This window comes from Vanessa cardui, chromosome 6 (genome assembly GCF_905220365.1).
Source record: "Vanessa cardui chromosome 6, ilVanCard2.1, whole genome shotgun sequence".
In the NCBI taxonomy this organism is placed as follows: Eukaryota; Metazoa; Arthropoda; class Insecta; order Lepidoptera; family Nymphalidae; genus Vanessa; species Vanessa cardui.
The window spans coordinates 11,760,066-11,777,553 of NC_061128.1; the positions used below are offsets into that span (position 1 = coordinate 11,760,066).

At 30.2% G+C, this 17,488-nt stretch overlaps 1 protein-coding gene across 1 annotated transcript in view; it reads left to right on the forward strand.

Annotated features, from left to right (window-relative positions):
- LOC124530178 overlaps window positions 1-16,560 on the forward strand; it is a 312,427-nt gene extending 295,867 nt beyond the window's left edge. Inside the window, exons 9-10 of the mRNA XM_047104184.1 lie at window positions 13,603-13,669; window positions 15,401-16,560. Of these exons, the coding sequence (XP_046960140.1) occupies window positions 13,603-13,669; window positions 15,401-15,416 (83 nt within the window). The 3' untranslated portion in view covers window positions 15,417-16,560. The remainder of the gene's footprint in view (window positions 1-13,602; window positions 13,670-15,400) is intronic.
- The last annotated feature ends 928 nt before the right edge of the window (window positions 16,561-17,488 follow it).

A 17,488-nucleotide genomic window follows, 5' to 3' on the forward strand; every position in this document is an offset into this window, starting at 1 on the left:
GAAATTTTATACATCTACAAATCTTTCATACAAAGTTGTTGTGTATCTGTTTTTTTGGCAGCGTTCATATTAAAAGCTCGCGGACGGATCGTACTTCTTCGTTGACATATTAAAAATGGATTAAAAAAAAATCATTTTAATAGAAAAAAATATGGAACTCAAATGAGACTACTGATTTTTTAAACAAAAAAATAATAATTTGTTTAACCTTTTAAGTCAATCTTCGTTCTCTAAAGTAAAAGCCTTCCATTATCAATCTATATTGAAAATGTATTACTGAGGAAGTTGATTTATAGAAATTTCCCGCTAGACATTTCTCTTTGACTAAATATTGTTTTCCGATGAAACGAATGGTTGCCTTTGACAGAAACTTCTTAACAAAAAAAAACTATTACAACAAATGTAATCTCGTCTATTCCGTCAACTGTCATTCTCGTGATTTCTATGAAGAATACTATATATATATTATATTATAGTTCTTATAAGACATTTTTTTATTAGTTACTCGACGTTCTTACTTTAAACGAATAACTCTAAATTAGTAGTAGGAATATTCTTCTAGGAACTTTTTAGTAGAGCAATCAATATGAAAACATATTTATTCTAGTAGGTATACCATATAACAGGTAGGTATACCTGTTTCAAATTATACCTACCGGTTCAGAATGTAGGTTCTATCAAGAAGAACTGGCAAGAAACAAGGAGTCAGTATAGGTATACTGTCAATATCAGTTAGTGATCTTTACACTCCCAGTTACTGCTTATGTTTCCGCAAGACCTACGTCATGGAATGACACAGTCATTATAATATCTTATCTTAGCGATGCAGATTGCAAAGTGATAAAGATAGCGTTTATTTACAGAAAACGTTTAAAAATAATTACATGATATTTACTTTTCAACCCTTCCTGCAGACTTCTTTATCTCTTATAGTAGACGTTTGCATGGCAATAATACAAATATCTATAAACATTTTTAATAATATTTTTGTTTAAATGTTATTCTATTTATTAACATCAAAAATGTGATTTGTTTATCCTATATGATGAGTATAGTAAACCTATTAGAACTAGCGCGCACTGGTGATTTTTGTCACGGTGACTGTTTCGTCACTCTTGTCGAGTCCATGAATATGTATGGAGTTGGACGTGACAATTGGGTGACATTTGTGTCTGCATCTGTACATAATAAATTCTCAAAACTGACGATAATGTACACACCCAAACAATTAATTATTATTTACGTACAGTTTAAACATATTTACTTACATATTTTTTTATCTTACTGTTCTGACAAAAAAATCAGGAATTTTATTTTCATAATCGAGCCAACAGCTTCACGAAAATACCTAAAAAATCTTTCCCGATAATATTCAATATTAACCAGAAAACAAAATAACATTTACAAAACTCTGACAATTGGCACGGCTTTTGAAATGTTTCACCGAATTGAAAACTCAACAGGGTGTCCATATATCCGGATATATCCGGATAAATCGAAATAAAATTTTAAGCAAATCTAATATACGTGAATTTATTTCTATTAAATTAAACCAAACCAAAAAAAACAAAACTCAAATTTGTAAAAACTGTTTCTGATGGATACTGAAACTAATATTATTTTTATTAAATAAGGGTATTGACGATTTATATGTGAATACTTTAGCCCACAGCTTCCTATAGAATATGTGGCGGTAATGGGCGATGGAGTTGTGTTCGGGCGTTAGGTTTATAGAGTTTATGCTTTTTAACGTGGTCGAATGTGTACACTGGTTTTCACGTGTACGCCACTCCGAGGTCCCGGGTTCGATTCCCGGTCGAGTCGATGTAAAAAAAATTCATTAGTTTTATATGTTGTCTTGGGTTTGGGAGTTTGTGATAGCGTCGTTTCTTCAGGTTTTCCATAAAGCAAGTGCTTTAGCTACTTACCTTGGGATCAGAATAATGTATGTGATGTTGTCCAATATAAATTTATTTATTATTATTTTCCAAACTACATATATCTATATCTGTGACGAATTTAAATTTTGCCGAATGTGTGATCACAAGAAACATTCAAACTTTCCAATTTATAATATTAGTAAGATTTAATAAAACCGTTAAAATTTCAAACAGATACATCAATTGACGTTGAGTGTTGCCAAAATTTTTTTATTCATGAGCTACTAGAAAAAAAAAAAACAAATTCGAGAGTTAGCAAGTTGGCAAGTAAATCAGGGCAGTTAAGAGCACCTGATCGCGACCTCTTGAATTATTACTTTTCCACTTTTTTAGTCGCAAAGTTTGAACAATAATCTCAATTCTGATTAATGTTTGCTTTGTAACCAATCGACGGAATCGGGAGCGTTTACGAATTTTCCTGTTTTTCTATAATGGTTTCCACTAATGACGTAATACCTTCCATATTTTACGAACAAACTCGAAACTAAGACGATATTTTTGAGTTACTAAACAGTCGCAAGTTTTAACAAGTTTGACAAAGGACATTTACATAGAAAACTTAACGCCAATTAGCGGAAACAAAGTTACGAGATAAACTCCTCTATAGAGTCCCTCTTTCTCCGTTTGAGTTGCAGAAATAAATTCCGAAATCACTTTACATAAGTGTCAAGTGTCTGTAGCTTTTAAGGTTGAAACAGACTTAAAATTTTCTTGATTTTTACTGGATGTTATAGAGTTTTATATTTTAATTAATTTTTTTTTAATTGAAAACTCATTAAAATTAATTACAATAACATTTTTCATCTATAAACGTGAACATTAACACATAACTTACATAACGTCTTGCTCGTGCTACCAAAAATTTTCATTTATTTATGTGAAAGAGTTAATTTCACAACAACACAACAAATACTTATGCAAAAACGTACATACTATTAAGCAAATAACTAAAAATACAATTAATTAAAACAAATCTGTATTCTTTCTATATTACGGTTTCGTTCAGAGTGACCTACAAATATAAGTAATAGTACTTCTGTATGAAGTATTCGGTCTACCAGTCTTTACATCAGTTTTCAGTTGTCAGGAAACATCGATAGGACCGCTTTATATCAGTGTGTTTCTACATTAAAGTCGCGAACTTGGCATCGAATACGCATTGCGTGTAAAAAACAAGTGAATCAACCGTTACACTCCACCACCGCTGGCTCCCTTCCATTTCCATTAGCAAATGTTTAGCCAAAGTGTTTCCCGAACTTGGACCCATTAGGTTAGCTGTTTCCTTTTTGTCTTTGCCCCCTAACTAACTTTTTTCATTTGTTCCCCTCGATTCACTAAGTGTTTTTTTTCTGTATGCAACTTCGGCTACGTAAAATTTATCGATACAAATTTTGGCCCTAACATCTAGGTTAATAAATATTGTGAAGCTTTTGGCTCCACAACGGTTTTGATTTAAATAATTATATAACTTTAGTTAATTCATAATATCAATGCTGTATAACGATGACGATATTTTGTATCCTTTTTATGATATTGGTAGGCGGACGTGCAAATGAGCCACCTGGTAAGTGAGTGAGTGAGCCACCACTGCCCATAGACAAAAATACCAATTAAGCTTTTCTTATGTCGGCAACGGGATGCCAACTTTATGAGATAAGATGTTACGCCCCTGTGCCTTTACTTTCACTGGTTTCGCACGTGTCAAATTGCTGATTGACAGGTTTGCACAAATCCACCAAGTACATCTATCTCTAAACGAAATGAAAATATTAAATCTTAATGAAGTTTTAGAATTGCTCTTTTAAGAAACATATCTTTAATTCCTTATGCGACTACATATAGAGAGAAAAACCTATAGTACCATGTGTACTATAGGTTAGGGTAGCTCCTGAATTATTTTTACCATCTTCACATCTTCAAGTATAATCACGTGATTTTTCTTTAAAAATAAGACATTACACAGTCACTAACTTTTCTGTCAACATTTTAATACTTTCTTGTTTTGGTTGTAATTTTGGCAACACTTTCTCGCACTATATGTAATATTTAACAATGCTTAATGAACTAAATAAATCGTTAACATCCTATGTATGTCCTAATACATACATACATGTTATCATAAGATTTAATTGCTTGCTTTAATCCAAAATATATTCGTGAGTATATCATCACGGTTGTCTTAAAGCATAAATTTCCGTTAGTCTTTGTGTACTAAAAGTAATGACATTTTGAACGCGTCGAGTTGATTGAATGTAGTTCAAGATTGAAGGGTTCAAAGCTCGGTTTCAAATCTTAATTTCGGGAAATGGATTCTTAATTCAGAATCTCTGAATTTCGAAATAGACAAATATTACAGTTTTATTTATTTGCATTCATAGAAATGATAAACTTTTTTATTCCATCGTTTTATAATTTTATACACACAAACAAGGCTATCAACATAATAATATATTTCGTACAAGTAGACTTTAACAACATATGTATACTTACCACCTACTTATCATATATTCTATCACATACTAAACTTACAGAAGGGTGAAAGTCGAAGACGTATTGCCGATGTGAGGATTGATTATTTTTTTACAAAACCAATTTCTATAGGCAATGGTGACCTTACCATAATGTGACCACGATTGTGTGGTGGTACCATTTATGTCATTAAAACAAAACCAAACTTAAATTCTACTAAAATAAACGTGTAACAAACACACAACTTAATATTTATGTAAGCTATTAATGATCAAACCACAGCCATGTTGACATAATCTTTCATCATCTATAAATAAATACAAGCAATAAATTTAATATATATATATATATATATATATATATATATATATATACATATATTAATTATTTTGTTTACGACACCAATTTCTATGGGCAATGGTCACCCTACCGTCAGATGGCCATAATTATGTAATACCAATTATGTCATTAAACAAAGTCAAACTTAAATTCATCAAGATAATCATGCAAGAAACACACTACTTAATATCTGTGTAAGCTATATTAAACCACAGCCTATAATCTTTCATCTACAAATACAAACATAAAACAACAGAAACAAAATAACGCTAAGAATGATTTACTTTCAAAGAACTCCCTCTAGTCGCATAACCCCATTATATCTCGCATAAATACGTCTCCTTGATTAATGTACGGTCCCGTTCGAGATTGAGCCGAAATCTTCCTAATACCGCTTCAGCAGTTAACGCAAATTAAGATCGCTAAACACGTGTCTCTGATGCTAAAAGACGAATAATCTCAGTTTATAAGGATCAGGATTTGTTTGCTCTCAAAACATGATTGTTATAATCGTTTATGTCTTTAAGAAAGGCTGTGTTATTTGTGTCGTGAGATGAAACTGAACTGAGATATGACTCGAAAGATTTTTGAAGAAATTTTAAGTAAAGCAAACTTACCATGTTTCATCATCGTTGTGCTGTACCCAAAATTATTAAAAAAAAATTGAGTGACAGTAATCAACAGTTTTTTTTTTTTTTTTTTTATAATATTAAAAACTTTTTTTATATAAACATTTTAAAAAGACACGCTTTAATTCAATTTTCGTTCAGAAACAAGAATAAATTTAATTTACAATTCTATGGTAAACAATTTCATCTTAAGTTAATATATAATATTATTCTAAGCACCGAAGAATTTGGTGGAATTTAATTTCATCTTAAACTTGGCATCTATTTTCTTTGCATGAGAGTTCCGTACTAGGCAGTAACTTTGTGATTATGGTCTTATGAAATTGCTTTTAGTTTTATATAGCTTAGAAACTGCTAGCGTTGCAAACTGAAGACTAACTTTACATAAATTGACGCAACATTCTTATATTATTAATACAATTGGAATAATCTATATTCTCTGGTAAAGGTAAATTAAATTGATGTTTCATTTCGACTATTTATTTACCTCCTTAAATGTTTACCTTTAGCAATAAATCTATGACATTATAATTCTAAAATAACTCGCTGAGTTATATTAGTAAATATGGTACACGTATTTTTTTATTAAATGAATATTTATTTTAAGTGTATCAAATCTTAATCGTAACTTACAACTTCCGTGAGGTAAAATTGAATTAAGACGTGACGATAAAAGTGTAATTACCATAAAAATCGCGTGTAGTACCGCTAGATAAAAGGAAAATTTGGTAAGAGGGCGCAGGGCCGGACAAACCGACATAATTATGTCGGATCCGACCTTTATCCGAGATCATAATTATATTTAACCTGCCATCGCTCGCTATATTTTCGATATTATAACGAAATTCAAAAGACATTCGAAAATAATTCGAATTCATTCAATTTTTAAATTTAGCATTTGTGTTGTGTCTGTGTTGTTAAATGTTTTTCGTTTTTCTTCTTGACCGGTGGTAGGGTTTAATTTGATCAATGAGTAAAAAATTTCTATATGAAATTAAAAACTATACAATATTACAATTTTAATTTTGGTGGAACTTCCACCTGAATAGGAAAGCTGTAATTTTGGGCATACTTTTGGCGCTGGTGACAATATGCTTAATTTTAACGTTTAAAGTTTACGGAACAAATAAATATTATTTTTCAAACAAAAAAACTTCGCTTGATAAAACTTATAAATAATATAAAAAATTTAATAAAATGAGATATCACATACTTTAGGAACAATTAGGTCTGCCATATTACAATTATAATTTTTAATTAAAACTTGTTTTTATTTGAACCCTCAATTTGTCCATATTTGTGTAGCACTATTGCTATGACATCCGAATTCAAAAATAATAGTCCCTTCAACGATGAAGGACCACGAGGTCATCTTATTTTCCACAACATTCTATTAACGCCTATCTTGTAAATATCCCACGCAGTATTCCCGGGTTAACGCCCACAGTAAGAAATATAGGACCGGATGGACCTACAATCGCGTTTCCTTTCGTAATAACTGTGTATTAATGTAATACAATAAATACGCTAAACCTTATCTAATTGCTGTCGTATTATCGCAAAGATTTTTATTGCACCCGAATTACGGTATTATTTACTAAATCCATATCTACATTAATATTATACATGTAAAAGTAACTTTGAGATAGCCCAGTGGTTAGAACGCGAGCATTTTAACCGAAGATTGCGGGTTCAAACCCAGGCAAGCACCCCTGATTCATGTGCTTAATTTGTCTTTATAATTCATCTCGTGCTCAGCGGTGAAGGAAAACATCGTGAGGAAACCTGCATGTGACAAATTTCCTAGAAATTCTGCCACATGTGTATTCCACTAACAGCGTGGTGGAATATTTTCCAAAGCTTCTCCTCAAAGGGAGAGTAGGCCTTTAGCCCAGCAGTGGGATATACAACAGTATTTACAGGCTGTTGTTGTTGTTGTTCAAAGTAACTCTGTCTGTCGCTCGTGTAAAAAAACGACCAAACCGCTTAACCGAATTTGATGAAATTTTGTATGAAGCAAACTTGGATTCCAATAAAGGACATAGGCTACTTTTTTGCCTGATACATAACAACCAATATCCTAAAACGAGGCAAGCTACTAGCAGTCAATATCTTTAATATCAAACATTTGCGAGGATTATTAAAATCTAAAAATACTTTTATATTGAGATCATTTAAAGTTTCATACGATTTTAATTTTTTTATGATATATGCGGATGAGAAAATGAGCCTTGTAATGATAGTTGGTACGACCAAACATAGAAATTTGAAACAAAAACAATCTCGGGAACTGATTTCATAACCCTTGTGCTAGTTATACTGGCTCACACATGCTGCTGAAAGCTATTTATCGCTTTGTTGTCATGACATGGTAAGATAACAATGTCTATAGGCGGTGGTCACCATTTACCACCAGGCGGACCATTTTCGTTACAATCATAACATACTAAACACACTGTATGATAAAAAAAATGTCTAGACTTTGAACCACCTTATGCATCTAATTAAATAAAATTTTAACAAAAATAAAAACCGACTACAAACAAAACACTATTTTAAAACAAATAAAAATGCACTAAAAAGTAATAATAAAGTAATAAATTTAGTGCATTTTTATTTGTTTTAAAATAGTGTTTTGTTTGAAGTCTGTTTTTCTTTTTGTTAAAATTTTATTTATTTTTTGATTTTAAGTGAAGCTGATGCAGACTAACATCTTTTTCTTAATATAGATAGATTAAGCGTATAAATCAGAAACTACTTCGGGGACAGTTTCAAAAGAAACTTCGAAATAAAGCAAAAATAGACTTTCGAAAATGCGGCTTTAATACGTCATGCGGCATAAACTACAAGGTACCACCCTCGAAAGAGCTGTAATCGAGCTCAGTAAAAAACTTTGCAAAAGAGCTATTATATGTTGTACATCATATACATAACATTTGATTAAAGACAGTAAGAAATTCTGCCCCAAATCGCACCCTAACTGTAAGCCGTTTAGGAGTTCCGTCAATACATAGTATGAAACAAAGTCGCTTTTTCTGTCCCTATTTCTTTAAAACTACGCAACGGATTTTATTGCGGTTTTTTTTAATAGATAGTGTAATTCAAGGGAAAGGTTTGTGTATATACATGAACAATATAGTAAAGAAACACTGACAATTTTAGAAGTTTGCAATGTGATGTCGTAAATAAACAAATTCTTTAGTATATTTAGTATCAGTATTGCACCGTGAGAAGTCGGGGCGGGTCGCTAGTTGATTATAATATTCGATTATGACAATTACATGAACATAACCACGTTCCGGAAGGTGATTCAAATATCCAAGTAACCCATAAATTAAAGATTATTTCGACCGAGTATTGCTAACGTGCTCCTCAGAATTGTTCCGTTCCCTCCCGTTCCCTTAATTTGTCATAGATCCTATGCTCAGAACCTTACCAAACTTTCACCAAAGTACCCTTAAAGTATATCCTTTATAATAAAAAAATAATAATCAAAATTGTGCCAACCAATTTTGAGCTATTCACCTATTTATCGCGCACATACATAATGCAAATTTCAGACTTATGTCGTTTTCATACAGATACCATCATCGGAAAAAAATAAAATTAAAATTGGACCCCACGGGAAGCACTACCTTTCAAACAAAAAAAAAATATCAAAATCGGTCCACCCAGTAAAAAGTTATGAGGTAACAAACATAAAAAAAAAATAAAAAATACAGACGAATTGATAACCTCCTCCTTTTTGAAGTCGGTTGAAAAACGAAAAATTTAATTATAATTTAACGACTGGTCTAGCTTATGTACACATTAAAAACTAAAATAATAATATCATACCTATTTTTTTCATAAATATTTAAAAGTAGAACGGGTAACATAACTTACAGATACAATACGAAAACGTTACTTTGCGAAAGGAAAGACCACGAATTCCCTTTACAAATATATGAAAAAATCCCGTTGGAAACGGTCAAATTTTTTGTGCTGAACACCGAATATAATTCAGCGAATTTAAAACGCAATAAATTAGGGAGAACAATACATGTTGGATAAATCGTTGTCACGTAAGAATGTCGCATTAGGAACGGGTGACTCTGGGCGGAGGTCGGGTGAGGGGGCTGGATGGTTGGATAGGGGATTGTAGATGGAAGCAATAACAGTGGCACGCCGCAGTTAGCTGACGGTGCTGTTATTGCTTCGTATTATTTATGTGTTTAAGGTTCAACTAAGGTAACTACTACTTTGGTCAGTAACAAGCTCCGATGTACAACCGATTTTAAATTGATTTACTTTTGTAGATTTTAATATAGTTTTTTTTTTAATTTTACATGACAACTTCAAACTGAATACTATAGAAAAAAACATAAGCAATATTGAGAGTTAATGATAATTATTTGTAGTTCAAATGAATGTTATAATACACTTGCTATCTCTTTTTATCTCAATTCCTAAGAAAGAGATACAACCTTATCCTTGCAAGTAATAATTGTATCTAAAAAATTCCAATAATTTTAACGAAGAACGGGAATATGTTTCATTTATACATAAAACTATTTACTAAATGTACTTAAAATATTATTATTGTTTGTAATAAGTATAATATAAAATTGCCTTTGATTTCATGATATTTTTTACTTATTCTTTATTCAAACACAAACATTTTATTTTGAAGAAACAAATATTAAGTTATTGTGTCTTATGTCAACAAAAAATATTAAGTATTCGGTCCGTGATTATAAATATGACAAAAAAGCGTGGACCTGTCACGTTTCGTTGATTTTTGTGCGGAATATATAAAATAATCGTGTACAAATAATGTTAATTCGTAACAAAAGTAGCACCGTGTTTTTGACGGGAGTTTAAATAAAAGAAAATAAGTTTTTACATTATGTATTATTTTACACATTTTAAGAACGAATTAAATAATTTAAAATTTTAATTTATTATCGTGCACTTTTATTTATTACATCGTTAGTGTACAAGTTTTTGTATATGCCTGACCGTTTCTTGAAATAAACAAACAAGGTAAATTCATAAAAAAACAACAGAAAATTATATACCTACTAAACATTGCTTATAGTTCAGTTATTGGATAAGGTACAAATCAAATACCATATTATATAATTTAATATTATATTCATATAAATGACTTACGATCGAAACAAAATCAATATCTTCCCAATAATTTTCAAGAAAACTATGCATCTGAAAGTGGCTAATTAACTATACTACTTTTATAATAAAAAAATGAGTACGCACCTTTCATGTGAACTGGCAACTAGTGTACAATAATAAAATTTAATTATTTCAATTGTGCTAGGTTTGTGTATTCAATCAAATGTATTCCTTTTGCCAATCATAGCTCCACACCTCCATATCTCATACCCCCTTAAGGTACAAACAATTCAAAATTCACTACAAACCAATACAAAAAATTAATTATCATATAAGGTGCCAATTCAGTATAGCTCTCTTCACAAAATGTGTTAGCAATTTGTAACCACATTTATTTACTCTGTGTGCTTGTTTAGGGGATAAGGGAGATATAAAAGTATTTATTGCGTATTCCTTTCTTATATTTGCTTTTATCATAAAACAACATTTGCTATTTGTCGAAGGAGCCGAAGCTATTTTCTTATTAAAGACCGAACACGATATCAAGCGCATCGAGATTACAAATAATTGTATTACTTCAAACGCTATTTGATTTAACGTTGTATGTATTTTATGTTAAATGAAATAAAAAGTCAATTCGTACTAAGCTACCAGACGATGACTTTCTCTTTTGAAGAAAACTTCTTACAGAACAAGATGCTCCACGACTATTGTTTAAAACAAAATTAAAGTTAGCATGTAAATCTCCCATTGCTGATCTAAAGTCTCACATCTAATTGAGGATAAGGATTCTAGTGCGGATCGGTGGTTCAAAGCGTAACTGATTTTAGGCAACACATGCAGGTTACCTTACGATAGGCTATCTTCACAGTCGAGAAACTATATTACACAAAGATGAAGCAACTGAAACGTCACTGATGCTTGCCCGAGTGTGAACACGCAATCTTCGGTTAAGATTGACGCCAATAATCAAATTAAAATAAACTATATTCAAGTGTCTGAAAGCTTTTGAATCGTCTAGTTTGTAATTTGGAATTTACGAATTACATCGTCAAGTGTTAAAAGCTACAACTAAATGACAACAATATAAACAACGCAAATAAGTGTTAAATACATTAACATTAACAAGTGCTATCATTATTGAAGTCTTTGTATTAATAAATATGTCAAAATTGATTCTGACACAAAGCATATATTTTTTCAACATTATGCCATTAACAAACGTAGCAAATTAAAAATACAGTTACGGTTGCTTAGATCTAAAATAGTGATTTTGTATCGTGGTGCATACCCATCTGGTCAGTTATCGTTCCTAACTGTCCATACTTTATCTTGGTTTAATGGTTCGTGTATAACAAAACCACTCGCGATACAAGAATTGGTTTATATTTATTGCAGTGTTTATGGACGTTTATTTATCAATCGAAAATTAAAGCACGTTGAGCTCAGTATTCGTGTCAGAAATTAAACCATTTGGCGACAGAAACTTGCACTTAGTATTGCGTCTGAATTTAATCTTGAAATTCAATATTCTGTGATAAAATATCAATCGAGAACTCAAATGTTTTTATAGTGTTGGTAGTCGGACACGATTAGACAATCAAAGGGCCTTTGTTGTTGGTAAGTTGTCACCCTTGCTCATAGACACTGAGACTGTGAGAAATTTTAATAATTTCTTATCACTTCAATGCGACCATGGGAACTAAGATTATATTATGTCCCATGTAACTGTCACTCACTATTCAAATACAACAATAATATATTAGAATACAACAATACTTTACTAGAATACAACAATAATATATTAGAATACAACAATACTTTACTAGAATACAACAATAATATAATCGATGTAACCGTTTAAGATTTATCGATGAAAACGTCTCCACATTTGTTTTTTGATTAAAAACCTTTATGTAGACAGTCAATATATCCAAGTCTTTTAGACCATCTCGAACCTTTTTGAACATAAAAGGACGTATTTATATTTTTAGCAGAAAACTTTATTGGAACTTGGCAAAACACTTCATACTTACAATTTATTTACATTAACCTAGACCCAAACTGTACAATACATTTTATCTGGAATTGTCTAATAAAATTGAATCAATTTCTGTTTGGAATCAAAATCACCCATTTTATTTCCAAAGTGAACAAAATAATTCTAAAACGGACTAACAGACTGAAGGCAAATTTATATCAAACGGACTTGAAGTATTTTGAAGAGTAGTTTTGAAAATATATACCCTAAGGGAAGTGAATGTGAGATAAAAATTTGTATAGAAGTTTACGTACTAGTTTTCTCTTATAAATAAAAGTATGTTTTAACACCAGATATTTTTGGACGTGATTTGAATCCCTTTGTATTTCAATGTATGCATATCTGCATTTTAATAATTCCTCTAATCAGTATAAGGCTACAGATAATTTTCATAATATCCGATAGAATTGCTTAGTTTTGGCGACATCTGAATCTATAAATCATTTGATTAAGTTTATTACACGAAGGTTCGCTCGGTAACATCTGGTAGTACCTTTAATAAAGAGCCGTATGACAAAAACCGTTTATCCAAATTTGAAAGGTTTTCTTAAACAATGCTTTTACTTTAAAAAAACATCTTATTCAATATAGATTATAGAAAGGCATAGAGCAAATATTTAGTGCCTTTCAGGCAGGATATATTATATATATAATAACTGTTTTTAATATAGTTTGTATTTTAAATTGGGAAAAATAGTTACTACTGCGTTTTATGCCAGTTCGGTGATTCTAATTAACATTATATTTTTTCTTTAAATCTGCGAATTCCGAAAAACACGCCTTCGATACCACTGTTGTTGTTTATCCCATTATGAAAGTCAAATCCGCAAATAAAAAACACATAAAGAAACTTCTTGGACGAAGCTATGATTGACAAGGCAGAAAGAAATTATAAGACTACAATATATAGTCTATAGATAAAGAAACTATGACCTCTTTATCATTACAATATGATAATTAGCTGAATATACTACCATACATGGATTGCTAAACTCATAACTCGCTTTGTAGCAGATGTAATCGAAAAAAAATTGTAAAAGTAGTTGATAATTTTTTTTCTTGTCAACAGGTCCCGCAGCTGCCTCTTCAATGCTAATCGTGATCTGCTCTTCATTCGCTATCACGAATATTTTAAGGTAACTATAAATTATTGGTTACGACCTAACCTTACTTATATTAGTCAAGTCAAGACAAACATTTGAATTAAAAATAATTCTAAAGATCCAATTTTCAGCCTGGTGCATATTCATAACTTATCCCATTTTTTTATCATTATTTTACGTGTACATATGTCCTCAGTTTCTCAAGAGAGTCTTTAAGGATACCAACAGTTTCGGAATAATATATGTTTTAACATAAACAATACTATTCCGTTTCACTACTTTTATCCACTTTTATTTTACTTCTAAAGTCCTTTAACAATTTCGCTGAGATTCAAAACGCCATTTTGTTCGCGAATCCATAATTAATGTTATAGATTATTCAAGATCTCGCCCAGTGATATCGAGTTAATTCATTATCAAACTTGTTTATTTTGCTTTACTCCTACTTACTAAGAGAATTCGTTCATTAAAATTATAATCCAACCCATATTAATCGCTTGCTGTTCCACACTTTATTCCTTAAGTGTGCGTGGCGCTTATACAACATACTTCATTTATTTAAATCATTATAATAATAAGAAAATATCTTCTTTCTATATATATACATATAAATAGATGGAGTGTTGAGTTTGTAATATTAAAATAACTGTTTTTTAACTACATTCATGTGTACGTGTACACGGTACATATTCCAAAATAACATTTTTTACTATATTTGTCGGTCTATCTATTTGTTCTGGGTAATCTCTGGTACAGCTGGATCGATTTTGACGGGACTTTCACAGGCTTATGTATTTAACTTAGGCTACTTTAATTTAAGAAATATTTTTAAAAATAATAATAAAGTCACGGTGCAATGTCCAAATACTATCAATTGATACGATAAGTTCTATTGATTATCATTAATTTCGATTTTTAAATCAGCAGCACGTCCCGTGACGGCCTTAATACGGTACATTAATTACTATTTTTGATTCATTTATTAAAATATATTTAACACAATTACAACTATTTACACTAATTAAGTAACTCCATTGAGATTGTTTAATTATATAATGCGCTGTTATCGTTATCTGAAATGATAAGACAATCAATTCAATTCATTCGAACTCGTTTGACCTCCCTGAAATTAGTTCAAATGCTTTATTAATTGTTGTTGTCTTGGAAGATAAAATGTCTAATGTAATTTTCCACGTATTAAGTTTAATTTGTGATATTTTTTTATGTAATATAATCTTAGAAGATTATCATCTCAACTTGGTCAAACCTTTCTGTGGTTAGATATATAACTATTTGTCCATATTAGTATTCTTTGTCCATTCAATAGTTAAAAAGCAAAACAGCAAATAATTAATGTTGTGGTAAGCTGGTGTTACTACAGTCATAACGAACGTAACATTTTAGCTCTAAAAATTGGTGGTCTAAGGAATGGTTAATATTTCATACAGCGTCAATTTTTGTAGACGGCGGTGACCACGTACCATAAAATGGCCAACTTGTCCTTTCACCTAACCATATAAAAAATATATGAAGAATCATTTATTTGATCTTTGTTAACCTCTTTGGTTCTCTATTTGCTACTATTTACTACCTAATTGGCTAGTGAGAAGCCAGCCTTCGTTTAATTCCAGACATTTTTTTAAAATGGAACGTTATTAATTTCTAAAAAAAATAAATAAATATTTTAAGAACGTCCTCTATTTCGGAGAATAATACCAGAGGAATGATAATATTGTTTACTATAAGCATTTGTTTTTATTCCAGAGATATCCTGCGATGATGTCAAGCCTGAGGCGAATAAGCGGAATTTTTGTATATAGATTTTTTAAATTGTGTAAACAATGTACCACGTGACATATAAAGGTCGCATTATTAGTTGTTAGTCTAAATAAAGATTATTTTCTATATGTTTTATTTGTTATTTTATTTTGTATCCGTGCTATTTTGTGTTTATGTAAAAAGGTCGTAAGTAAAAGGTTTATGATACTGAAAAAGAGAACATGAAATTTATTGTTTGAATGTATATGTTTCATGAGCATGAAATTCGTATTTTCCTCCACGATTCCAAACCCAATGAATATGACTTAAAGTTTTTGCAGTTGCTATTATAATTTTTTACATACGACCTTTTGACACTATTATATGTATAAGTTTAATTCGTTAATTCCAGAGATGTATCAAGGGTTGTTTGTGAAAACATAATACGCTAAAGATAATAGTATTAAGGAATTAATAAATGAATAGAATATAATGAAAAATCATTTAACAGAAACAAGAAAAATCTGACAGCTTATTATTTTGTTTAATTTCATAAAAGACTGACATTCGACAAACTGTAAGAATCTTAAATCAAAATTTTTCAACAAACTATATTGTAACAAACAATCGGATAAATAAAAACGCATTACCCTTCTGGAAATCGTAGTCAGTTAGTAAGGAAAACTCCAATAAATATATATATATATATATTAATTTCATGATATAATTATTATTTCCACAAACAACGAATATAATTGATATATGGAATTGTATAATGTGAATATCTTCGTCTAAATATATAGTTAAATAAATCGAAAGCATCTTATGTAAATAAATATGTAATATATAAATTTAGCCATGAATTCAGGTGACTTTGGTAAATTTAACATTCTCGTCTTGTGATGTGTAGAATAGTAGAAATAATCGTTACAGTATTGATTATGTAAAATAGACTACGGATTATAATTAAAAAAAAAACTTCTAAAGTTAAAAAAATGTCATAGAGATCTCATTCCCGTGTAGTCTATTAAACAATGTTATTAACGTATTTGTCTTATGAATTAAAAAAAAGAGATGAAATTATTAATAATTTTAAATAATAACAATAGTTAAACGTATATAATAGTATTGACATCATGTGTTAGATATACATCTATTCTCATTGATTTTAAGGAGTTATAACACTTATTATATTGTACAATTGATAATAAGTTGAATATATTATTATTTAATAATATCATACTGTACGGCATGTAATATTATTGTGTATTAATGATATTACGACGTATTGTCAATTTTTTTGTTGAAAGCTTACTATTTTGCATCTAACTATATGAGTTTTATATATGTCAAATAAATAGCATTTCTTAATTTTATTACACGTCAAATATAGTATGAAAATTGTTATGTTGTGATAAATGGTATGAAATTCAACTGAAGTTTGAGTATTAAATTAACTAGCGATATCAAAGCTGTCTGTTATATTTATATAGAAGCATATACATACGAATATTTAAAAACTTCACAACTAAAGCAACGTTTATTCACATTGTTATGAACGCACACATTTAAAACCAAACCTCAGTTCTATCTACGCACACACTTGTAATAACACATGTGGACTATTGTGGTATATTTGTGCCTCATACGCTATCATATCGTATGCTGTTACTAAAATGTTTAGTATCCTTCTGTGCTCGATTACTAATCAGATTGCTAAAAGGATTATAGAGGTCTCGATATAATCAATTATTAAATAATAATAATAAACAGATATACATCTAACGTAACGTAGGGTTGCATCTATATTATTAATAATGTCTATTAAAGATCTCGGTTTTTGTCTTAAACTGTAAGTTTTTTGGGAAGCCCTATGATGCCGTCACAAGTTGATTTAATACTCAAAGATAGCAAAAAACAAATGACGATTGAACATGACAGATAAAATGAAATGTCGACGATTTTTTAAATTAAATAAATATGAAATATTAACAACTCAAACAGAAAGACTAAAGTATGATGACTTTTGACTTTCCAGCTATCAAAGGCAGCTGTCATTCGAAAGAATAGTACGGCACAACTCAGATGTAGCGG